The sequence below is a fragment of the Cyanistes caeruleus genome, chromosome 3 (genome assembly GCF_971803275.1).
Source record: "Cyanistes caeruleus chromosome 3, bCyaCae1.hap1.1, whole genome shotgun sequence".
Classification (NCBI taxonomy): Eukaryota; Metazoa; Chordata; class Aves; order Passeriformes; family Paridae; genus Cyanistes; species Cyanistes caeruleus.
The window spans coordinates 64821202-64847946 of record NC_141703.1 but is presented as its reverse complement, the minus strand read 5'-3'; the positions used below and the strand labels follow the sequence as shown (position 1 = coordinate 64847946).

Here is a 26745-nt window from a genome sequence, read left to right as displayed (position 1 = left end):
GTAGAAATAAAACTTTTCATCAGGGACCAAAAAAACAAAAAAACAAACAACCAAAAAAAAACACAACAGCAAAAAAGGTGAAAGCTTGACCTCACTGAATCAATGTCAAAACTCCCATTAACTTCAAGGGGCCAGGATTTTACCACACATGACCAGATTTATTGGAAGAAGGAAAACTAAACAGCCAAAGATATGATGTTATTAAAAGTACATAGTCCAAAAATGAATCATTGTCTAAACAATATGTCAAATATTTACAAATACCAGTAATCAAAAAGTAGAGTCATAGTTTGAAATAGTTTCAAAAGAAACTTGAAGGGGAAAAAAAACCCCAAACTTGAAGGAAGAAAAAAGCATATAATAAAAATATATAAAAGTATATAATTCTGAGTATTCAGATTTTATATCTTTAGCCCATTGGAATGATTTTTCAGCCAGAATGTACTTTTTCATTATATTAAATTCATTGTGGCATTGGCATTTACATTCTCTTTAGCATGCCATTTTCCTAAAAATGAACCAGTGTGATTATCAGTGTATTATTACACATGTGACAGCCATAGAAGGTTAATTGTTGTTAGGATCCCCAGTGCATACAACAGAGAACAAGCATAAGCAACCTGTTCATTAAAAAGCCATTTAATGGCTTGCAATCAGTGCTTGCAGTGGCAATGAGCAAACCTAGCCTTGTACAGACACAAAATGAGATGTCTCTGTTGAAATTATTTATGATTATTCACACTTTGCAGTAAGACCCCCCAGCAAGTACAACCAGGGAAACCAAGAAAATGTAGGAGCAGCACACCTCACACCTTTAGAGTTTAGAGCCAGCAGTGGACACTGAAACAAGATGCTTAAGCTTCAGCACAGAGAATGATCCTTTAGATTGGAGCAAAGCAACTTGTGGATTATTTAACACGGTGGAATTCATACAAAAAGCAAGCCTATCTATTGTCTGCTATAGCATGAAGCTCACCTAATACAAGCTTCAATGTTTGTATTCAAGCATTTTCATTACAGCAGCAGTGGCACATATGAAAAAGTAAGAAAAAGTCTGAAAGTCTGAAGAACAGTCTGAAATTTAGTCTACAATTTATCTATTTATTGTAAGATGAATTTGTAGAGTTGCAAGGCCAAAAATGGGTTATGCTGTCTTGAAACACGTAACTGATAAAGACAGCAGGAGGAGCTCTCCAGCGATCCCAAATTTTCTCCATCGCCAAGGGGAGCCCAAGGAGCCAGACCAGAGACAAGACACACCTTTGGATGGCTACCATCAAATGGCATGAATTCTGCCCTGCTAATGGCAACTTCTGCTATAGAGGCTGGATAATGGAGACACAGGTGTTTCAACTGGTTTGGGGCTGTGCACCGATCCTTCAGGGTTCTGGGTGCACTGCATTGAGAATTTCCTATGCACTGTATTCTCATCTGCACTATCAGCTGAGGAATAACAAAATGAGACAAACGTAATGTGAATATAATTTTCTTCCCTTTCTCTGACATAAATCTGTTGTCATTTTACAGGAGCTCTGCTTTTGCTATCTAGAAGAGAAGGCAGGCACACACATTTGCAGGAAGACCTAGTGTATTTCCTTCTTTCCATAACAAAGAAGCATAGAACTCATATTATTTTATCAGCAAAAATTATACTTTTTACCTATTATCTGCAATTCTATCCATGGCAAGTATATTATACTATAATTAAAGTATATTGTATGCATTATCTGTGAAAGGGCTGTAATAATTTCAACATACTATTCATTGAAATACATTAATAGAGTACCTACAACACGTAAAAGTTGAAATTGATGAAAATAAAATACAATAGTATAAATACTTTTAAGGTTTTTCTTCCTAGCAGAGCCCTAGGAATATCAGAATTTACGGACTATGTTATCCTGTCTCCACTATTTTCTTAAAATGAGAAAGATTTGCAAGAGGCTAGATACTTCCCAAAGATCTCTCGAGCCAGTTCAAGGGAAAGCAGAATAGGTATCAGATCATGAATGAAACTATATGAAATGATTTTTTTCTTTGAGAGAAGACAGGGAGGAAGGGAGGGGAGTTTGCACCTTTTTAGTTCTACTTCATAGGATGGATGACTGCTTGAGACAAGACTGATGTTGTGATCAACTGGGTCATGTCTACCAGTTTTGCCTGAGTTGGGATATGATGACCTCTATATGGATGGGTTAAAACATTCATTGACTTTTATGGGAGTTTCATAATTAATCCAAATGGACTACATTTTAATACTATTCTCTTTGGAATTATTTGTTTCTTCGAATGATTAAAGACTTCCCAGTAATATCTGCAGGAATAATGTTATCATTATACAGAGGGGAGTCATGGAAAAGAGAGACTTTTATCCAAGGCCTGTAGTGACAGGAAAAGAGGCAACAATTTCAGACTGAAAGAGGGTAGGTTTAGAATGGACAGAAGGAAAACATTTTTTACTATTAGGGTGGTGAGACACAGGATCAGGCTGCCCAGAGAAGTTCTGGGTGTCCTATCCCTGGAAGTGTTCAAGGTCAGGTTGGATGGGACTTTGAGCAAACTTCCTTAAGAAAAGATATCTCTTCCCATGGCAGGATGTTGGAAGTACTCAAAACAATTTCTGACTCTATGAAGTATAAACATAGATGAATACAATCCATACAGCATCAAAGTAATTGATTTTCTGATTTTAAGTACGGTGTGCAAGGATGATGGTTGGTTTTGTTTTTCTTTTTCTTACTCCCTTTGCACAGTTCATCTCTTTACATTAGACCAGACTACAAACCTAGAAAATCATGCACTTACCTGCTTCTCTCCACTGGGCTTCTTGTGATTTAACAGCAGCTCCACGGCCCCAACCACCTCCTTCCGTATGGCGTGCAACAGAGCATCTCCCACATACACATTAAAACTTAAGAGCAGCTCAATGAGCTCAAGGTTCTCATTTTCAATTGCAATAAGGAGTGCAGTTCTTCCCAGGGGGTCAATGCAGTTAATATTGATCTTGAAATAAATTTCTGCCTCCTCTAAAGCTTTCTTTACACTGGCGTAATCTCCTTTCTCCACGGCATTCAGATAGGCTTTCTCTGAATGAGACAGTTCGGATTCTGCCCGCACAATGCGAAGAGGGATACGATCTCTGTAGGGAGCATTGACGCTTCTTTTGTAGTAGAACTGGGCCATATTTTATGCCATTCTAATACTTTGTCTCTGCAACGTGAAAATAAAGATAAAATCAATAATTGAGCTTCGGGGTATGGTGCACCAAATTAATATTTGCAATAGGTAAGCATTTAAAACTCATACTAAAAGGTGATGCTGAAATGTACAAAATGTTATTTATCAATAGAACACGTAAGCAAAAGTGCACGCTAAAACACTGTTTATTTGTAACTTACCAAGTCAAAGCATATCTGTCAGAATACCATTTGCTTATATGCTTCTTTTAAATCTGTGGCAAACAAGAAATTTTATTATACAACAGAGTTTATCACAAAAAGTGTAGCTCCACTTTATCCTTAATCTCTTCATTCAGTTCTGCAAGGACTTAAAAGAGCACAGTTGCCTGTCTCAAACACTATAAAGTCCACAGCCTTTGCCATGGGAAAAGCTCAGAAGGGAGTGACAGGATGGTGAGATCTGGTTAGCACATCCTCGTCAGTGCATCCAGACAAAAAAATCCCACTGCAGAAAACGGTGTAGAGAAGCAACTGCTCACACACACATCGTTGGTCAAACAAAGATCACCCCAAGTTACGAGAAAGATGGCATCTGCGACCACCAACAACCACCAAAGCCTCCCTCTACCCCTGAAACATGCCTCTGTGGATATCTTGAACTTGGACTGTAAGATAAACCACTACTGCAGGGACTTCAGATAAGTTATGGGTGGTACTATTGTCCAAGTGTTGTCTCAGACCTAGGGGGAGGTTAACAAAGCCTGGGGAGAAGAATGGATCGCTGATAATGGACATAAAGAGTGTAGAATTTATGGGCTGCACGGAAAGGCAATTCTAAAGCAGTGCTGAAATCAACTCTGACTGGGTAAAAGCTAATTCTAATGGAGAAATCATCTTTGACATCCGACAACAACCTGTTGTTTGAGGATTGTGTGTGAACAACAAAATACAGCTTTTACCTCCTCCTAGTCCTGCTTAAATACCCTGACTTATCTGTGGCAGGCACAGACTGCACAACTCAGTGGTGAGCTTCCCTACTAAGATTTTGATTCAATCTCATATGCTATTAGAAAAACATTCACATAAAATGTTTTTCCAACCAGAGCTTACTAACTTATAAATAAAAAATCAGAACCTAAAAGGAAAAACAAAATCCACAGGAGATCAATTTCCAAGGACTGGTAGATAATAGTCACAGTTTTGATTCTGAACTACTCAGTTCTAAACTAGAATTAATACTGAAACATGGCAACTATATAACAACTCTTAAATCTTACATATAGTAAAGCATATAATGTCTGTGATTTTATTCTCTATACTTTATTCAAGTGCTTTGCAAAAAAAAATTCCTTCTAAAAAAATTACTTTCTCCTGGTCCTATCTTCCACCTTGGGGAACAAAAAAGAAACAAAAGAGGAAAAATGACGAGAAAAAAACTGACCTCAAAGAACAAGGTCTACCAAAAATATTACCCTCTGCTCTTCAGTTGGATTTTCAACACCTTATTAGAGAAAGAACTGTAGCTTCTTGTAATTTTCTCAGCTGATAATGCAAGCTGCATTAACCCATCACCTTTTCCTCCACTTTCCTCAGTAAATAAAACAAAATCTCTGTGAAGATTCTATAGCAAGCTATAATATATATTTTTATTATTGTGAGATTTTCATTCATCAAAAAAAATAGTCACTAAACTTTGTGAGGAACACAGTAATTAATCTGCTCCCTTTGTTCTTAAGCAGTGCAATGAGAGATATATACAAAGGCTGTTACTGAGTTGTTTCCTTTGTTTTCCAGAGCAGATCAACACGGTTTTACATAGGAAGAAAAAGGTAAAGAAGACCTATGAGAAAGAACTCTCCCCCATATCCATATGGATGAGGAATCACCATCCCTTACAAGATGTCTCCCAGTTCTCCATGCAGGATGGTACCAGTCTACAATCTGGGCTACTTGAGGTTGCACAGTCTGTGGATTATGTTTTGTTAATCTCAGTCTGAGTAAAATAAAGTTCATATCCAGTGCACGGTTTTATACTCCTCTAACAGATACCACATTCTTAATGTGCTGTATTTTATCACTTTGCTTTTCATTCTTTCATTTCAAAACTGCAAGTTCAATTCAAGGAGGTGAAAATTTTTATGTTCAGACCCAAATTAACAGACACAAATGTAGCTCACAAGGATGTATCTATAAGAAAGGTAGACTGCCATATTCTATGGACAGCCATGGACACTTTCATGTGACATGGATTTTCATTCCCCTGTTCCTAAACCCAAGTAGATTGGCTGCTGGATGTGGAAGGGCATCCTTCCGGACTCCAGCTGCCACCTGACAAAGTCTTAGGTCTCAACACAGGCTCTATTTCATATCTGTCAAGCAGATGTCAAGTTATCTCACAAAAATGTACACACATTATTCAGTTTCTCACTATCTACAGAGTTCCCCAAGATCCCCAAAGAAAACTGAAGGACTGCAACTTGGAGGGGTGAGGGGTTAATGCTAAAGGCTCTTCTCTCTTGAAAGCACATGAATAAACAGATCACTGTCTCCCTATTTACTGTGAGACTAACAACGAATAAACTTGTATCAATGAAAATGGGCATCAGAGATGTTTATTGTAGAAGAGTACAGTCACCTACAGATGGGATCTCTTAGCGTTTATTCAAGCATATTTGCTTCCTCTACATATATGATCATATCATATCCTATTTTCCATATATGATCATATCCTGAATTGCATTTCCCTTGTTTGCTGTCCCCCTAACCCAAACCAGTCATAGCCAGGTGTGAGAGGAAAATTGGAGTGAGCCACCAGCAGGCACCAAGGGCCTCTGTAACAAGCCACTTGTATTACTGCTCACAGACACACTGCAAACCTTTTGGAGAAAGAAAGAGACCCCAGGGACAACACATCTCCTTCAGCAGATGGGCAGCAGGAGGGATACAGATCTTAGTATACACATGTGAAACTTCTGAAATCCTCACTGACACAACCCTCCTAAAGATACTTCATTTCCAACACTGACCACTGTTAGATTTAATATAGCATTATAGAATATAAAGATAGATAAATATAGCATTATACTGCATAGGTTCTTCTATATCATCAAAAGCACACTTCTGATTTTGCTCATGAGTTTGTTTTTCAGACTATTTGCATGAAAAAAATAAAATAAAAAAAAAAAAAAGCAGCGAAACTTCACAAGTAACTATGGCATCACCCTGCTAAGGAAACCAGAACATTTATGACAAGTGAATAACGTGCTGATTTCTCTGTGATCTTCTGAAACTATTTTATATGCACTTTTCATGGCAAAGGAAAGTTTCTGACATTTTCTAGGTTCGTGAAAGTATGAAATTTTCTTTCTAAAATAAATCTGTGACATACCAGCTTTAATCTGACACAGAACCCTATTTGATACACAATAAAAATGATGTTCAAAGAGAGTTTTGGAAAGCAAGACTAGTTCTGATAAATCCCAGTCCAAATGAAGCATAAAGTTCCTTCTCTGTCAGTCACCAGAACATACTGTTTAATTTCAATAAGAACAAAAGAAATGCAGATAAGCCTTTGATTTCTGAACCCAGCATCAGTCGAGATACTGCCTTATAACCAAATGTCTAGGTAACAACTTTAACGTGCTCTAGCACTGGGGTCAACTGGATAGGCTGTGCCTGTACTGTTAAACATGACTCACCCCAAAACAGCACAACTAAATGAGCACTGTTTACTGGGAATAATTTGGGGTCCATGCTAACTCCTACACTGTGCCTGGAAAGTGTGTAGGAAGATGTTAATTTTATCGAGCCAGCAATTGGGTTGATTCCAGGGACTGCTCAAACAACTTTGGCTGCAGGTGATGGAGTTTCACCTGCTTTCCAGCACTGTTTATTTTCAATTGTTATAGCTGGCAATACAGTATGTGGGGGTCCTCCCCTGAAAGTAATTTTTCATTGTTAGAACTACAATCAGTTTCAGATTTGAAAGCTAACAATAGCATAAGTAGCAATTTGGACTTTAACAATGATTCATACATGCAGAATGCAAACTGAATAACTCAGTATGGTGTACATTCCCCATAAGGCTGTTAATTTGGAAAAGAGCTAAACCTCTTGGTTTTGTTCTTGTTTAAAATGCCCTATAACCAATGTTTCAGTAACCATGGACATGACAGCTGGAGTGGATGATAGGAAGCAGGCTGTCATGTTGTCTTCTTACATCTCTTCTGGCTTCACAGTCAGGAAGGCAGGAATGAGCTACAAAGAACAACTTTTAGGCTCCAAAGTACAATGGTTATATGGTGGATTAAAGTCCACCAGAATTTTATATCAGCATCTTAAGAGATCAAGATCTAGGAAAGTCTGAGTCTGAGACACTGAATGTAGTAAACCTTTGATGAGGTGACACAGAATACTCACTTTGATATTTTTTTGTAAAAGACAGGATGCAATTTCATAGCATTTTTGAAGGGGTTTAAAGCATGGTGCTTCATATTTAGCATAAAGATGGTCTGTCAGTTTACTTAATGCCAAATGGGAAGAAACTTTTACCTTCTAGGGCTGATGTTACACCAAATCTTAGTTGAGAATTACAGATTCTTGTAACAGTGACCTTTGAAGTCTACAAGACTACTATCTGACTGAAGTCTGAGAAATACCAAAATATAAATAAAAGACCATTGAGAGACATTAGAAATTATTAGGAGATCTTAGAGGGGTAGGATGATTTGGGCTCAAGCAAGATTTGGCAAATCTGCATATTTTTTAAAATAAGAGATATTCAAGAATTCAGTTCTTCAAATATACTTAAAACTGAGCCTAATTTCATTTTCCCTATGGGCACAAATCTGATAGCTCACCCATGGCAAAAAACAAAAAAGAGCATCAGTAGGTCACAAAAGTACAATTAGATGACAATATTAAATTATTTCATCTTCCCAGTTTATTTAAACTAGAAAAAGGCAGTCTTCAGAAAAATACAAGATGCATGGTTACCTCTTGTTGATGGGTAGCAGTATGCAAATGCCCTCAGGAATCTGTGGAAATTACCTTGAAATATAGAAATCTTCTTGCTCAGAAGGAAACAGTGACATGTTTAAACCTGCTACCAGAGCAAAAGAGAGAAAGACTGCTTTCCACTGACTGACATGAACTTTGAATTTCTTTGAAATGATGGAGCATGAATGATGTGAGTCCAGCCTACACACAGTAGGCAGCCAGTTTAGGGTGGTAAGGCCAGGGAAGGCAATAACACAGATAACGATCTTAATGAGTGACTGCAACCTCCAGCTGAGTCGACCTTCCTGTCTCCTTGGCTGGTGGTATTCTCCTGGGTAAGTTCAAGGAGCTCTCCAAAATAGTTTTCAAGATAAAAGTACTTCAGTGTCATCTGGCTACACAGAAGGCTGCCTTCCAGCATTTCCAACAGTAGCACTGACCTAATGCTCTGTGGATGTGATCCTGCAGCAGCCACACAGCACAGCACCATTTCTCAGGGGATGCAGGGAGAGGGCTGTCCCTGCTCATGGAGAGGGTGGGTGGTCTTTCTCCAAATGAGAAGAGGATGGGAGAAGAAACCTGTACACAATCTGTAGAGAAAAGGGTTGGGCAGAAACTACACTGACTCTGCAAGTTCACTTGAGGAGGAAAGGAGAGAGGATGCAGATTAGGCTGGAAAATACAGGAGAGGAACATTACTTGTGGGAATTATGCTGCAAGTTAGCAGTGACTTTTCTAAGTTTCAGGGCATGTTTTTACACAGAACCACATGTCTTCCCATGCTTCCTATGATGAAGTACAAGGCAGCATGCAGTTTGGCCAGAAAAGGGAGAGTTTGGGCAGACTGCCCAAATACTTTTAGTAAAGACTTGCTAATAAAAACACTCCACTGTGGGTCCATTTTCAGATGTACAAGCTAAGCCAGTGCAAGGATAAGTTAAAACACTTTTCAAGTATTTAGGGCCAATAGAGAGCCAGCTGTGAGGAGATTTGTGTTCATACATCTACCCGCACATAAGCATTTTAGTACTGGCTGCTGCCCTCTGAGTGGTATGTGTATTTTGTGGGGAGCCTCAAAAGAAGCTGAACTTCCAAAAAAACCCAAAAGCTGCCAATAAATAAAGGCTAGTTAGGGAAAACTGTTCAAGTTCTGGAATTTATTGGCCTGTTTTCACCCACATCCTTACTGGTTTTTCCCTCACACTGCTTAAAGACACTTGAGATAGTGTATTTTAATAATTTTACTAAAAGACTTCATGAAAATAAAATCAGGAAAATTTATTACCTAAGCTCACCTACCATAATAATCCAAAAACTCAAGTAAAAAGAATTATAATGATGAATCAAATTGAAATCAAATTGACATCAAAGCAAACCATTTAAACTCAGTAACAAAGAATTTAGTTAGTTAGGTAACAAAAAATGTGGCTATACAAGCCTATGAGAAGATGATCACCCATTGGTAATATGCCCCTAGGAAAGAATTTGATTGAAATAGTCAAATATATAATTTGGTTGGTTAACTTGTCTAACAGTGAAACCTACTTAATATCGTGACCAAAGCATGACAAAAACAGTGGTATTTTTTTTCCTCAAGGAATTGTACACTTATGTGATGACTAACCCCTTCCTGCCCTTGTAGCAATAAAGACTTCAAAGTGACAAGCCCTATTTGCCAGAAGTCACAAAATGACAGTTTCTTGTCATTTGAGACCTTTAAATGTATAGCACTGAACATGCCATTATGAATAGCTTGATAAGATATTATATAAGGCTTCTTAAATCCAGAGAAACAGTTCTTTCCAGGAATTTGCCTGCATGGCCAAACTGTCATTTATACATATGCCCAAATAACAATTCGGGATTAAAATTCTCCTGCTAAATTACAACCGGAGTGAAAAATATAAATAGTAACAATAAGAGAATTCTCATTGCTAGTGAGTGATGGCACCAGAAAGCTGTCATGTGGATTCCCTGGCTGACAAAGGCATGTCTGTCACAGTGCTTTATAGATCTGTGACCCAGCAGCAATTATGTGAGATTGGTAATAGCTCAAATACTTCGAGCACTCTTCAGGAAGTTTGTATATTCTTATGTGGGAGAATGTCAGAAGAAGGTACATCACTGCATTCCAACACAAAAACTTTAAAAATAGATCACCTGAAACTTTGAACAACAAATTTGTCTCCTCAACACTTCCTTAGGAACTGCTTTCTGAAGTAATATATAATGTCTCTTCTTCTCAACAATGAATCCTCTCTCAAACACATTAATTATTTCAGCATCTTATGCACATAAAAATTATATTTGACTGATAAGAAAATAGGAAATAATTGGTACAGAAAACTTTCATTGTGAAAAATGCATCTTGCCAATACTTCCAACCGGCAGAAGATTAATTCTGCATTCTTTTAGCCAAGGTTTTTACTCATCTTCTTGAAAAAGTAACCTATCCAGATTTATGTTTGGAAATAGCAAGTAAACATCTTCATTTTGAAGCACCTGTGTTATGCTTTTTTCATCTTAAGCCAGAGGATACAAGTTCATCTAAACACAAGCCAGCCTAATTTGGATTCTCAATACTTCCTTGGCACAACCAAATAAAAGCTGAAGAGAAGAACAAGTAACATTAACATTCCAGGAAAATGACAGCTGATTATCAGAAACCCCCTGAAACAATATTTTAACCATCAAGAAACTCAGATGTTATGAGAGATTCACAAACTTAAGGATTACTATAAATACCTCATCTGAAATCAGGCATAAGGCAGGTTGAGGGAAAATCAGCATGGCTTCCTGGTCCTGAAAAACCAGAATTGGAAAAGGTTTCTTAAGCCACCAAATCCAGCCAACACAGCCAACTTCCACCAACATCCTTAGTTGTTAGTTAGTTAGCTCCACCAACAATCTGACTCTGGAAAGATCAGACTCCCTGTCAGAAGTAGCTGGGAATCCCCTGCTTGACCCACTGCTTCTGAGAGTGATGGCAGACAGAGACTTATTTGTCCTGCATTTGTCCGGTTCCTCAGTCCTAAACAATGTTCAGCTCTTAAGTACTACTGAGAGGATTATCTTTCTTCCAGCACAGCTGGAGAAAAAGCTATCCCTCTTTAGAATTCATTTGGCCAGGCTGCACAAATACATCTCCCTTACAGCTCCAGACTATTCCCTACACATTGGTGCCACCTGAAACACCTCAGGATGCTGTCCCCAGTTGCTAGCCTGAAAAGGCACAGGTCCCCTCTAGCTCTTATGCCACACCCCAAACCCCTGGTACCCTCAGGCATTCAACTACTAGATAGATGTCTACAAGTGGTCAGCTGAATTTAACTCCTCCTGTGTTTGAATTTCTCCTATGTTTGCAGTACTCCTTTGCCACACCACTTTTTATGAGTGACCAAAGTGTACTTGTTAGTCCAAGACACACTTTCCTGCCTTACATTATTTCAATAATTCTCTATCTCATGCTTGGATATTTTACTTGATTAAGTTCAAGACCTACAATCACCTTGATCAAGACTACATCATAATTACCAGCTTGTAATCTGCTGATAACCCATGTCCTTTTCCTCCTCAGCTGTTTTCAGTCAATAAAATTCTGGTAAAAGGAAAAAAAAAAAACCCTTTTTAAAATTATTCTGTAAATACTCATGTAATTTGCACTTTTAGATAGATTAGAATAACCTTTTGTACTCTTCCTGCAATAGTGGGATAACTGGTCTCAAGGGCAAAGCAAAAGAAAGCTCATAATGCATGTACCTAATTCTGCAATGATGCATAAATATATATAAGAACTTCTTTTCTTCCAGTAATCATCTTCTTCCCCAGAACTTGAGCTTTAGTCAGTTTTCTCTGCTTAGATGTATCACACAGGTCTCTGCCTCTGTTTGTTAGTAGTCAGTAAGTCTTTGACTCCATGACCTCTTGTGGTTAAGAATGTCAAATGTTCCCTGTGAACGTCATGAACTTTGTATTTGAAGACGTCGTTCTAAATATACACACCACCATTTTATTTTATTAAAATAGGTGGAATATAAATATGAGCCTGCCTTCCTTCCTTCCTTCCTTCCTTCCTTCCTTCCTTCCTTCCTTCCTGCCTGCCTGCCTGCCTGCAATTATCAAGTGGCTAAAAAGAGAAGCTTTTACTGTTTACCCTTCTTTCCAAGTGAATGACACGCACTCCTGCCTCTTACTAGTGAATATAAAGGTAAATGTTTTAGATATTAACCACATTCAGTTGTGTCATACCTCAATGCAACCTACCTAAATTTCAACTGCCCAAGGTTCCTAAGTTGGAATGTATTTACCCTGGTCTCTTTCTAGAGCTAGTGGAAAAAGAGAAGGAAAATCCTGCTGCAAGCAATTCAATCAAGTCTCCATTTCTTTCTTTTGACTGGCACAGTTGGGTATGAATCTAGGCCTAAGCATCTGCATTTGAAGAATTCTCTGAACCAAAGATGTTCAGAAAGTTCATTTTGAAGAGAAAAGACCTGAAAATAAGAAATTGCATTTGTTCAAAACCAAATGAATACAAATGTACAAAGGAAGACAGACCCTACCTTGATTAGAAATATCAGGAATATCTCCTGATATGCAGGTTCCTGTCACTATTGTAAACCAAATACAGCAGAAATGCCAGTTATGCCTGCAATAATGCAGATTATGAGAAAAATTTATTTTGGAAATTTTTTCGTTTTCAGGAAAATTGACCCCAAGCCGCACAAAGAAGCTGAGTTTCAAATAGATATGTGGAAACTGTTAACATCATTCTTCACTGTGCAGGTGTGTCCTACACTCTCTGCAATCCCCAGCATGCTGACATGTTACAAACTACAAACTCAGCTGCTAGTGATGGAGCTTCCATTTGCAATTTTGTTTTTTCTTCTGAAGATGAGAGAATATACAAAGTTGAGTGTAATCCAAAGATAAAACCAGCTGTTAGTACAAGGCCATATACTTCTACTGACTAATGTTGATGCTTTGTTTTGAAAGTAATCATTTTATTGTCTCCATGCATCTACTACAGTATCATTGCAATATACAAGTTGTTTAAAGTACTAACTTTCAGCATAAAGTTACTCATAGTTGATACTCTAGCGGATGCATGGAATCAAAAACAATGGTGGAAATCTAATGATGACTCTGTTAGAAATTCCATGGGCAGGAGACGCATTAACTAAATAAGCAGCAGGTTATTCTGGCCTGGCAGCAGCACCTTCCCTGAAAGCACAGCCTAGCACATGTTCTTAGAGCAACATTCCCTCCAGCCATTGCTTCCCTGCCACTGAAGAGGTGTCCTCAGCAGGGCTCTCCACTGGTCCCTGTGGGCTGTGCTGCCTCCCAGGGCTCACACTACCTGCCTGGCCACCCACAGCCAGCCCTGCTGGACACTGCTCACTGCTGAAGTGGGTTAGTGCCTGGATGTTCTGGGCACTGCAATCACCAGCAGCTTCTATTCAAGGAAATTTAAAATTATGGCATTCTTTCCATTGAGAGTTACAGCTTCAGACATGCAATAACCCTTAACAAATAATCAGGAACTGTTAACATAATGCCATCCATCATAGAAAGAGTCAATACTATTTCACCAGTGCTCTAAGGAGAAAAATCAGGCAAAAAACTGAAAATAATTCCATTTAGAATTAATGTTTGTGAATAGAAAGAAGAGTCCTTTTAGGAATGATTAAGAATCAAAATATTCAAAGTGATTTTTTTCTTACAGCAGCAAAAACTTCAGGCTGTTAGATACCAGGGATAGCACGTTACTGAAACATGGATCCCTCAGTTTTCTACACTCATCGCTTAATTTTCAAGGGGGAAAATTAAATTGCCACTGGTACATACTGTGCTTGAGTGCTCACTTACCACTGGCTGTGTAAGGAGTTGCTGACTGAGGTTTTAATATTGCTCACAGTAACAATTCGCATGGTAAAACAAGCAATTTGTTTTCCAGCGGTAGAACTGTTTCTGGACTAACACATTCTTTTGCTTAAATAGTAAGACAAATGGGACTAATTCAAGGGTGGTATAATTTAGACACTGCCTTTACAGAGTAGTTCCAAAGCTCATTGTAGTGGCATGTCAGTGAGAACTTAATCAAGCTAATTGTCTCAAAACATAAGGTCAACCTCAAGGTAGAAAAATACCAGCTGTTAATAAAACTCTTCTTCTCAGAAACAATCAGTTTGACTGAACAAGAGTATCTAGATACTACAGATATCAGTAAGAGTGAAAAATGTCCACCATTTTTAGCAATGGCTTAGCAACTGATGGGACCTGGCCAGAAAAGAAATTGTAACATAAAAAGAGATGGGCAGTGGATCATGCAACAGAACGCGTCCATTGTAATATATGGTAAATAATACAGAATTGAGAATTACACCCAATGGCAGTGGACTCTGAAAGTATACTCTCATTTATTTCTGAAAAGCAACCAACTGTTTGGATGAGAGCTGTGTCAAAGTGCTGCATATATTTGACAATCATTTACTGGCAAGTTTTTGGCAAGTTTTTGCTTTAGGCAATCTCGTGTCCTTAGACTACTTCTTTTGGGAGAATAAAACTGTGGGTGGGATTCAGTTCAGGGTTAAGACACCTACGTTAAATGTCTAAATGCAGACATCAATATTTGAGATAAGTCCCCAAACTCCCTCTGTTGCCAGTGGATAACCAGGATGAGATTAGTTTTCTAAACAAAGAATGACCTTTAAGATATCCTACATGCCTGATACATCCTTGGGAAGTCGCCAAATAGAAAATACCCTTCTTTGTCCACAGGTAGAATCCAAGAAGGATGCCATATCAGATGTCACTAGACACATACCTTTTAGCCAACTTTATCACAGCTTTAGTCAGTAAAACCAGCAGCACTTGGAAAGTGATTTGACTCGCCTTAGGGATCGACATGCCAGTCAGCTCCAACAGGTCACAGACTGTTTTCTCACCTAGCACACCTATGGACACCCGCATGAATACCCTGTGTGGGCCTGGATGCAAATCCCACGTGGTGAGCAGAATTCAGTTGGCTGAATATCGTGTGTAGGGCCGCAAGATGATACACTGAGGTTTCAGATATGACCTGGCCTGGGTGAAAGTCATGACAGGCAGGGAATAGGCTGCCTCTGGGGCAGGTATCATCTGCCAGGTTGAGCACAAGGAGGAGCCAAGGAGCTCACTGAATTTAGATGCCTGCGGGAGGAAGGAAGAATGCAGACCATCTGCTTTAAGGCAGCTGCAGCAGCAGGGGTGCTGCTGTCAAACTGCTCCCTGGCTGCGCAGTCTCTAGAAAAGCCACGCATGGGGGCAGAGAGACGGAAAGGAGCACACCTCTTCTCCCCGTGGTGTCAGAGGGTCAGCAAAAACTGAGACCTCAAGGCTGCTGGCAACATCCAGCAATGGATGGGAGACGTCTGTGCAGCTTCACCTCATTGCATAGGGCGAGTTTGCCATGCACTTGCTGCCACTAATAGTGAAATCAAGAATGTCTCCCGTTAAATCAATATCTAATGAGAAAATGAAGATATATTACATTGGCAGCCATCATTTGGCACAGATGAGGCTGTTGCAGGCACTGCTCCACTTTTGGGACAATCAAAGTTTTGCCTTGACACAAAGTGCTAACAGGCAACCAGGTGTTATCATCCCACAGCTCGATACCCTGTTACTCCACATTTGAGCAAACGTCAGAGCCCTTCTGGGCTGCCATCTGGTTATTTCTAATCTATGATATTTGGCTCACTCCTTGCCCCACTAGGGATATATATTGCTAGGGTTAAATTAGAGTTGCCAAGATTTTCCAATAACTTTCATAGATACATGATTATCATATCACATTAGAAAGGCAAAACAGCACAGAATATAAATGATGGACACATATGCATGTATTTCAACACTAGGACAGAATGTTTCACAGTCCAACACACTTCACTATTCAAAATGCTTTCCAGATATTTCACTGGTATTTCACTTTGCTATCTCACACCCCATTAGTTCTAATTATACTCAACCCTGAGCTATTTAGGCAAATTTTGCTAGCAGCCTGCTTATTGACAACCACTCATCCAAGTTGTTTTCATCTATGACTTCAAGACTAGAAAGATTTGGGGTGAACCGGCTGTATGTTTGCCTTTTGCTATGGGACAACAGGCAAAGCTTTCTACCTCACTCACAACTTCTTGCTGTCACATTTTCAGGGGTGACAGCATCAGATGGCTTCGATATCATGTCCCATCCTTGAAGTCTTTATCCTTACCTTTTCCTTCACATTCTTCAATCAACTTATTTTGTCCACACCTCTCCTCCAAAAAACCAAACCCTCTTTCTCGTCTCATAAAACCTGCCCAACCAAACCCAAGCCAGACTAAACCAAAAATAGGAAGTATAAAGGAAATTAAGCCAGCTTTCTTGAGAATACTGTTAGTAGACTATCTGCAAAGCTTCAGTTTGTGTCAGGTGAGAAGGCAGAAGTGAGGAATTGAATTGGCTGGTGACCAGCTCTACTTCTGCAAGTCCAGCCTGATTTGATGAGAACAGATGAGCAACCACTAAAATAGCTAATCTCTGCCACATTGCTTTTAACTGTGCAAAGTAAGGCTGATCAAGAGCAACCACCAAAGAGGAAGCAGGAGCAGGTGTACCTGTGCCTGCATGACATGAGCCCTGCTGTCTCAGCTATATTCAGGAAACCACCTGCTACCACACAGATCTGCATGTGACAGAACCAAGGCATAGGGAAGGCACCAGTCTCCTTACTGAGACTTGCTTTGTGCTCCTCAAAAGCATGTGCAAAACTTGAGTGGGTCATGAAAGTGCACTGGAGCTTGAGCATTATTTTTTCATGCTGTCATTCCTAGAGGAATAGATACCCTAAGGCTGCATCTGCCTCAGCAAATATCACAGTACAGTAGGAGCTCAGTAAGTTCTCAGCTTCTTGCTGAGAACCCTATATTTCAGGAGATTTACCTCAGATGAGCTCTATCCGTCCTGCAGGCCGAGCTTACATCTTACACTTCAGCAGCTGGAGTGTGGCAGGAACACACCTGGAGTCAATGAGATGTCTTTGTATCCTGTAGAGGAATCTAGTCCACAGGCTCCAGGCTTTTCTGCAGTGCCAAAAAAAGCATGGTAGGAGGGGAAAAAGTAGGAGGGAAAAAATCACTTAAGAGGGTACTTTGATGTTATGATGCTAGATTAATGTAGATGCATCTACAATAATTCAATCTCCAGTTTTCAGTTTAGGAACTTCAGTGCTGACATAAATTTCTCTGATCTTTGAACACCTAAGAAAGTTTCCCCTAGCCCATGGGTATTTGACAGTATTGTTATTTCCATGGGTCTTGGTGGCTGGTACATTAACTTTTTTTAAGATTCACCTCACTTAATCAAGGGAAGGGCTCAGTTACCTATATGACAGCATTATCTTTAGTGTATGATTAAATTCTTACTCTTGGCGTTGAGTCCCTCCCTCCCAAACTTTTCTATGATTCTATGAGTTAAACTCCCCTTCTTTGTGAAAAGACTGTTGCCCCCAACCTATCCCCCCACCCTTCTTCACAGATCTAGAAGAAATTTTTCTCCTTCAAGTAAGATACTCAGTCTTTTCTCTTGAAAATAAAAATATTATAATGTAATTATATTATAATAAAAGTATAATAATATATAAATATTATAAATAATTTTTCAGGAGGATGATCTTAGATCACTGCTTTCAAACGAGAAAGACATCTTATTCTTGATGTTCATGAAATGGTTCAGTGCTCAGAGAACTTGGTCAAATCTTGAACAAAGCAATACAAGACTGCTTACAGGTGTATATTCTAATCCAAATGTTCTGAAACATAATACTTCTGATTCCTTCTGAAAATTCTTTCTGAATTTTGCCACTGAAAAAGAAATTCAAAATTGACTACAATCAGGGAGAAGGGATGAGAGTGTGATGCCGAAGACTAGCACTTAGAGCACTTGCTTGAAAGAGACAGTGCTCAGTTCTGCATTCAGGACTGGCTAGAAATAAAGGCTCAAGAGATAAAATAGAAACTTTCTGGTAGGCCTTTTACCAAACACAAAGTTAGAATCATAACAGAGGATTGCAATGAGAGTATGCTCAAATTTATTACATGGTCTACAAATCGAGAATATGAACTGAAAATAACAATACAATTTTTACCCTATAGACTTTTTGATTGTCACTTGCCATAGCAAAATGTTGTTCTGCCAGTGTGTAATGTTAATTTTGAACATGCATTGAAAAGAATTTAGACTTATGCTTTCTATGTATTCCGTAGTACAGATCAAGTAAGCAGAATATGATGATTAAAAAAAGCTATTCTATTTTGGATGACACTACAGACTTTAAAAATTAAAGGTCTTAAACTCTATCCATGATTTGTACTGACCTCAACAAGTCAAGAATGATTTGTCTCCAGCTACTTTTTTTTCCTGCTTGATTGAAAACAAACCTCTGCGGCTGTTTTTCCAATTTTGTAACAGTTATATATAACAGACCAACAAGTGTAAAATACTGTGGGCTTTTCAACTATTCAGAAATTCTGCTTTTCTTGATAATGAACTATTGCTTCATATGACAGGACAAAACAAAATGATTTTATACTTATGAATATATCTGGACTAGATATATAGACTCCTAGGAACAATTATTGAGGGAATTTCCAATTGCTTATGTTCATCTGAAGTCAGAACCACCTCTGTCATCTAGGAAATTGTGAGAGTTCCTGAATTAATTACCATGTGGCCTTTTTAGAAGCAAATCTGCTTAACTGTTACCACTGTGCTGAGTGTGAATAAAGATGCTTTGTCTATTCTTTTTCTTAAGACAATGTTCTCTGCACACCACCCACAAATGCCTAAATAGAGCTACATTGTATTTTGATACTATTTCTGATTATTACTAAAAGAAATCTAAGAAAAGCTCCTCACGTGAGAGAGAGCTTTGTTCTTCTCAAATCTTTGCTTTAGGAGACATGGCAATATTCTAAGTTGCAGGGATCATTTGGACCAGACATATCTTCATCATGGATGTTTCCTTTGAAAATACATTGATATGACTTAAATCTTCCACTTGCATATTTTACAAAATGCAGGTGGAGGATAGAGACAAAGATGTCAGATAAAGGGGATCTGAGATACTCCCTGCTGCTTAAACAACCTTCAAAGTGAATCCAGTTATGACTTTTTTAAATAGTTGGACTTTTGCAGAATGATCAAACTCCAAAGACCATTTCATCACACTTGCTATATGGAGTTTAAGGGAAATGGCTGTCAACTTGCATCAAGTTAATGCACTACAAATAATTACCACTCCTGTAACACCATCACTCTCTATCGCAAACAAATCAGTTGCTAAGTGCAAAGTCCTAAGCTTTTGTCAGCCAACTGGTAAATAGTTCCAACTCCTCCACCCCAAATTTATTAATCAAGAAAAAATGTAGCTAAAATAAGATGTTCTGAATTACAATCTTCCACCATGGTCTAGCCAACAAATAAAAGATACCTCCTTACTTACATAATTAATTTTGTTGGAATACATAGAAGATAATACCTGAAACACAAAGCAACCTTGGTTGCTGTTGTACAAGTTACTTTGGAATGTAAAAGAAGATGTAAAGAAAAGCAAATGGACCTACATGCCCTGTATCACATGCTATGCCAGAAATCTACCTGGAAAAAAGTTGAGACTTTTTTCTGTACTTTTCCTGCTCTCTGGTCATTAATTCAAACTCCAAGTGTACCCAAGGCCACCCAGTTTAATAGCATAACCAACTTATTGGTTAACATATTTCAACCTGAGTGAGAAGACACAAGTAAAGAAAAGAAAATCTAATCATGAAGAGATGACAGCACAATGAGTATCAGTAAGTCTGAAAGTGAAATGGATGAGGAGCATATTGGAGTGACTAACACCAGTGGCTCCTCAAGACAGTCACAAAATTGGGCAATTGTGAAAGCTTCCCATGTCCTGATACTATTTCTTCACTTGTACCAAGACAAACAGACAGTTTAATCTTTGCCCACGACAGTGAGATCATCATTTTTAACTGGCATATAAACTGTTGTGGAGGAATTCCTCCCACCTAAGTTTAGTTGTCTAAATTTAGTTGTCCACAGTAGTCTTAGTTAAATTTAGTTGATTAACTAAGAGGAGTTCTCCTTTACAGTCAGTGTAGTGAAACAGGCTGCTACAGATTCCTCATATATATATATATATATACATATATATATATCTCTTAGATACTTTCTTTAGGATCAGATTAATTCCTCCTGGAGACCTTGTGGGCTACAAGGGAGGCTGATGCTGATTTGTTTGGATTTAGACATGTGTAAATGAATTAGAAAGACTTTTAGTATGTCATCCAGAAAATGGATTTAGCCTACAAATTCTTTCCATGTGGGACACATGAGTAATGAAAGGCAGCAGGAGACAGTTTAATCATGTATTAAACTGTGTTTGAATAGATGGTAATTTAGATCTGCAGTACACATGTTTATAGATTTAGAGTTGTTTTGCACAGTGGAATTAATATTAACCTTTATAACAACTTCAACAATTATATTTGTAAAATAAAAAAGTGTGACATGCCCAGTTTTTATGCTTGATAAATTATTTGCAACTTAATTAAAATAGGTCTTACTTTAATTCATCTTTTAAAGTAGTTGCTCTGAAACTTAAAACATTTTATCAATTTTGTGAGACTGTAATATAATTTCTTCAAGAAAGTTTATTTTTATTTTCATCTATTATAAAATTCATTTATATTAACATCTTTGAGTGAAAACCCTGTATTCATTCACATATTCTTTATACAAAAGGAATTATGACTCTGGAAAACTTATTTTTCCATTTCTTGTTAGGTGAACATATTGTCCTTAGTACAACATGCAACTTTAAATTACAGCATCACCATATGACAATGCCAGACGCATTGGAGAACTCAGATCTAAAACAGTACAATTCTTGGATTTTAAATCTTTCATTCATGCCACTGTGAAGGTCAGATGTTGATGTTTTGAGTTGGTTAAGGACCATGGAATGTTTTGCCTCTCAGCTTAGAATATTCTTCCCAAGCAGCCGCAGGGTTTGTTCCTGGGCCTAAATCAAGACTCAAAACATTCCACGACCCTTTGCCTTGTAAACTGAAACATCAACATCTGCCCCAAATACCAACCCTCCAGAAAGAGGGCACATGGGATGACACATCATCACAAGTATTCTTACACTTTATTTGGGAAGAGCCACCTTCAACCACCACAGGACTTGTAAATAATTAATTAGATTTGAAAACCCCATACTTTTACTAATAGGGTTTTCAGCTGGTATAGCTTAGAAAGAGCAAGTTCCAGATGTCAGGTTCTGCAAATTTTGCTTTTATTTTTGCAAATAATTTGGCCATGAGAGAAGCCAGAAAGCAGGATTCTCCAGACTTTCTACTTCAATGAAGTGTGCGCTGCAGCTTTTGCAACCTGGTAGAGGGAAACTTTAATTTACAACCTTTAATTTCACATTATTTCATACAGTTTCTCCAGGACACTTATCTTACTGAAGACAGAAGAAATAAGTTGTTACTATAGACAAATACTTCACTAGTATTTCTACCACCATTTCCTATTTTTAACAATTATATTTATCATTAAGCTTTGTACTTCAGATCGTTGCTTATGTTCAGAACTATTTCTTTTCTATTTTTGGATCTGATCCTTCAGCACTAAACATTTCATTCCCACACAACTGCCTTAAAGAGACAGCAAGAACACATAGGAACTACAAAAATAAATGTTTAGAAACAGCTAACCTTGCAGCATAGCATAGCTGCCATGTAACAGAACCTCAACACCTCTAATATATCACAACTTTTTCCTTGTGGATCCAAAAAAAATATCATGGTCAACCACATGACATGTGTACCCTTGACAATAAGCTGTGAAAACAGCTGCTTAGTACTTAGTTCACTGCATATTTCCTGTTTGGTTTTAAGCATAGAAAGCTCTTCCACGGACAGCCAATTCATTGTGAGAGGCTTCTACCTCTGTCAAAGCAGGACACAACACTACCATCGATTTTATGATGAAATTGTACTGAACAGCTAGTTTAAATTACAAGATAGTCAGTAACAGATTGAGATCATTGATCAAAAATAAGGATGAGACCAAACTGAGACAAAGGAAATGTGCAAATATGGGAAGATGTCATTAATTCAAGACTGCAAGGGGTCACAGAGTGATCCATACCTTTAGAGAGGGGATTCAGTACAATAGCTTGGGAAGTTCAGATGCCAGCACCCAGGAAAAACAGCTGCAGAAAGCTGGCAGTAAAAGGGCGCAATCTACTGCAGACTAGAGAAAGTGTGGAGAAAGCAAGCTTTCACTATCAGGAAGGAAGGATACAATGGTTTAGGAGGAGAGCATCAGAACCATCACCAATTCCCTTCAGAAGATTGCACCCTGGACAAAATATACTTCACAAAGAACGGGATGTGGGATAAGGCTCATGTATCAGGGGACTCTCCAAAATAATTCCAGTATCCCCCCCAAAGACATAATCTATGCCAACCAAAGAACTTGTCTGTTCCCATAGCATTTTTAAAAGTGTACTGTGTTTACTGGTGAGTGTGGCTTCTCTCATCCAGCTAAATGACCTAAGTACATGAGGAAAATACTTGACAGACATCTCTCCAAGGCTAAGCAAGAAGAGTGTGGAATGACTGAAGGCTTCAAATTAATTAAAGGTTTTCTTCCCTCTCTGGATCATGTCAAGATTCTTTATTTCTCATCTTCATTTGAGTTGTTGGGGGGCATTTTTAATGAATCAGTGACATTTACTCACTGACTGCGCAATGTAAATCATCTCCTAATGCACCAGTTCTTATATACCACTTCTGCTTCAACAGAAGAGCAGAAGAGGTTGGTAAAGTTAATGGGAAAACAAAAACCTGAAGGCTAGATGGTGTGGAAATACCTAATTAAAGTTGGAGCAATAATCTCTGCTTTGCTGATTTCCTTTGTATGAAAGAAGAGAAACCCAGCAATTATAATCTAAAATAAGTACCACTCCCTGTAGCCATCCTGAATGAAGACACTGAAGCTGTGCTGGTAGGCTAAGAGTGGATTCAGTCCTTCATTAATGTCACCTTGTGCTGGGTGGTGGGAATGCCAGCTCACAGCTGTACAGCTCTTTCCCAGGGATCCTACCAGTGCCTATGCAGTATATGCAAATGTCAAGTGAGAAGTGTGTGGACACACATCTTCTCTCCTCTGTATTTTGGTCAGACCTATGTTTGTCCCTGGATTTATTTGCTGTTACTGAATCAAACATGACCTCCAGATTGTGATCTGAGTATGTAGCTCCTCGTGGTGTGGTGCAGGAACCAGCTAAGCTTGAAAAGAAATGGTGGAAATAAAGGCTGGTTTTCAACACAGTTCCGGCTTGTGGAGACCATAGCTGAGACACAGTGTTGTCAAATCTGCCAATAAAAATAAACTTCTTTCTTGGTATTTTTTTTCTCCCTTTTTCCTTCCTGGGCTTTAAAGATGCTGAAGGGCCTTGAGGGGAAGCCGTATGAGGAGTGGCTGAGGTCACTCGGTCTGTTCAGTCTGGAGGAGACTGAGGGGAGATCTCACTGCAGTTACAACTTCCTCAGGAGGGGAAGGGGAGGGCAGGCACTGACCTCTCTGTGGTGACAGAACACAAGGGAATAGCCTGAAGTTGTGTCATGAGAGGTTTAGGTTGGATATTAGAAAAAGGTTTTTCACCCAGAGGGTGGCTGGGCACTGGAACAGGCTCCCCAGGGAACCGATCACAGCAGCTGCCTGAGAGAGTTAAGAAGCGTTTGGACAATGCTCTTGGGCATATGAGGGCACAGGATCCTTGAGGATGCTCCTGTGCAGGGTCAGAATCTGGACTTTGATGATCCCAGTGGGTCATTTCCAACTCAGAATATTCTGTGATTCTATGATTCTTCATATTATTTCAAAGTTAAAGTTTCATTAGATAATTTGTTCTTACATTTCCCAGTGTAGCTACTTGTTCCACCTTGGTGTAGCTCCAGGCACTAAATATTGCTGCAGACAGAGCTGCAGGAACTATTTAATTTAACCTCTCCAAGAGAAGAGAGAGTGTATAACAGATAAATTGTACTAGCTAATCTCTGCTATCTTACCCAGCACAGAAACAACCCAAGGAAATGTTCAGGAAAATAAAGCTAATGTGAACAGACTGCTGCCTGGGTACTTTCTTCCTCTCCTCCTCTCGGTACAGAAAACCTTCAACTCAGAGGCACAGAGCCCTGGGTATTCCATTTCTTTGAAAACTCATGCAAATTTAGAGCAATTTGCATTCAGTTTGACTCTCATTATTCTGTTTATCTTTTCTATTATTTATCATAAAGTAATTTTGCAGGAAAATTTAATAATATGGAAAGACTGTGCCAGAGGTGGCAACTTTGCTCCAGCTGCCCAGAAAGCCAGCCTGAAATACACAATACTTGTAATAGCTGGTTAGTCTGAGTGTATTACTTGGCCCATCTCTCCTTTGCAGACTTCCATAGTTAACATGTTTTATGTCAATAACTCATAACTGAAATTACATTAAAAATCTGTCATCATATAAACAGTTCAAATAACTAATGAATGTGCTAATCATCTCTTACTAAAGACTATTAAACAACATGCTTCCAAAAAAAAAAAAAAAAAGGATTAAATCTGCATGCTGAAATATAACAATGGATTTTAGTTTGGGGTCGTTATTTAATGACAGACTGAGACTTTGCAAAGGATCAAAACGCCATTTTTCAATGGATTTTAAAGTTTCAAAATTGAACTGTGTTCCAAATTAGACTATTTCAATATTAATCAAGAAGATGAAATGCTGAGAGATGGAAGTGTGGGAAGAGAATACATTGATGAACCAAAAATTTAGAAAAGAGTTACAATTTTGACATTAATAGTGCATTTAAATAATTTTAAAATGAAACAAAAAATCAAATAGCTAAAACTTTCTGAGACATTGTTCCAAAGATATCTAAACTGATTATTTCAACATTCTGGAATAATAATCTCCCCCTGAAGCTTTCATCCAAAATAAAACTCTGATATCAATTTTTCTGCTAAATGCTGGATGCAATTTTAATTTGTCTTATTTTTAATATCTCTTGGTTTTACTGACTTTTATTTACACTGAATGAAACTCAAAAATCTCATTAGTGGAATTAATTATGTTCACTATTTTTTTTTACTTTAGATTTCAGATGCAGTGAGGTAAATTTTTTTAACTCTTCAGTTCTAAGCCCAATATATAAAATCTGTGGACACAAAACAAATGTAATATGAACTACCTGAAAAAATGTGGTAACTGAAGATGCTCCTACTATATGCAGTAGGATCTGCATTCCTACTGTAATATTTATATTTTTTAAATATTTGACTATTTTTCAATATATTTTTATATATGTTATAAAAAGTGATGACATTTCTGTTATGGATTACATATTTAAAGACAAAAATCAGTTTTAATTATGTTATAAAAGACTGGACTAGAGACACTAAGACAAATTTTTTGATCAGAACATAAAGTTACAAATACAGTGTATGTGACTTCATTAAAAGCACTCACATAATCATTAAGTCCCATAGATACTAAATTATATTAAAAGAAATTTCTGCCCCTCATATATTTCCACACTAGCTCTTGCAAGGAAGAACTTCATATTTTTTTGATAAAGTCAGAGAAATGCCACATAGAGATTCAGGGTTCTTCATATGAAATATGCAAATAGCAGCTATAAAAGATTCAGGTGATCTGCATAAAGCACCCTCAAGCAAGGTTCATTACACCTTAATGGAAACAGAATTCTTTTTAAAAAAAGTCCCACGTGCCCATGTTTAACTGCCTGAAGTAAACCAAGAGCCAAACCATGGCTGATTCATTTCCTCAGTAGCTGTTTTGCTCATGTAAAGACCTTCACACAAAAGAAAGAATTAGCAAGAACCCAGAGGCACTGCAAAAGACACCACTAAATGACCTCCATACCACAAGAAATGTAGGTTCAGGCCTGATTATGCCCTAACTGTGCAGGTCTGCCACCATTCTTACTGCCTGTGAACACCTGCTAAACATCCCGTGTCACTGCAAACTGCTTTTACAGGTGATGCTGCATCCTCTTATGGGAAGTGAGAGCCTCTGACCCATTGATGCCAGAGGACGCCCTCATGCTTTGAGAGAATTTAGCCAGTGCTGGACTGCCCCACTCACACATGCTGAGAGGCTGGAGTGAAACCATTCACAACCTCCTCCTGAGTCCTGGGCTCCAGGCACAGAAACAAAGACAGAACTGGGGACCCCACTGCCCACGTTTAGCCTGACATGGCTTGTGTCCAACTGTAATTCTGCTTGCCCAGTAGTTCTGTACAGAGGAATTGCATGGCTTGTCCTCTCTGGGTATCTTGACCTCAACAACACAAATGAGGCTTTGATCTTCCTTGGTGTCCTGTTTCTTGTCTACTGGGGTGGGTAAAAAAATATGCTTCAGCTGTATTCAACCTTCTACTGAGGTAAGAGGTA

The 26745-nt window shown here is 38.4% G+C and overlaps 1 protein-coding gene across 6 annotated transcripts in view; it reads right to left on the bottom strand.

The window, feature by feature from the left end:
• The window catches only part of TRPC4 (transient receptor potential cation channel subfamily C member 4), a 128636-nt gene that overhangs the window by 76595 nt on the left and 25296 nt on the right, over nucleotides 1-26745 (bottom strand). For 3 of the 6 annotated variants that reach the window (XM_086881454.1, XM_086881453.1, XM_086881451.1), the window contains one exon: nucleotides 2806-3210. In XM_086881454.1, the coding sequence (XP_086737580.1) occupies nucleotides 2806-3183 (378 nt within the window). In that variant the 5' untranslated portion in view covers nucleotides 3184-3210. Of the gene's footprint in view, nucleotides 1-2805; nucleotides 3211-8174; nucleotides 8403-16428; nucleotides 16645-17138; nucleotides 17279-26745 lie in introns of those variants that run through there. The other 3 variants (XM_086881455.1, XM_023948534.2, XM_086881456.1) reach the window with 3 other exon arrangements.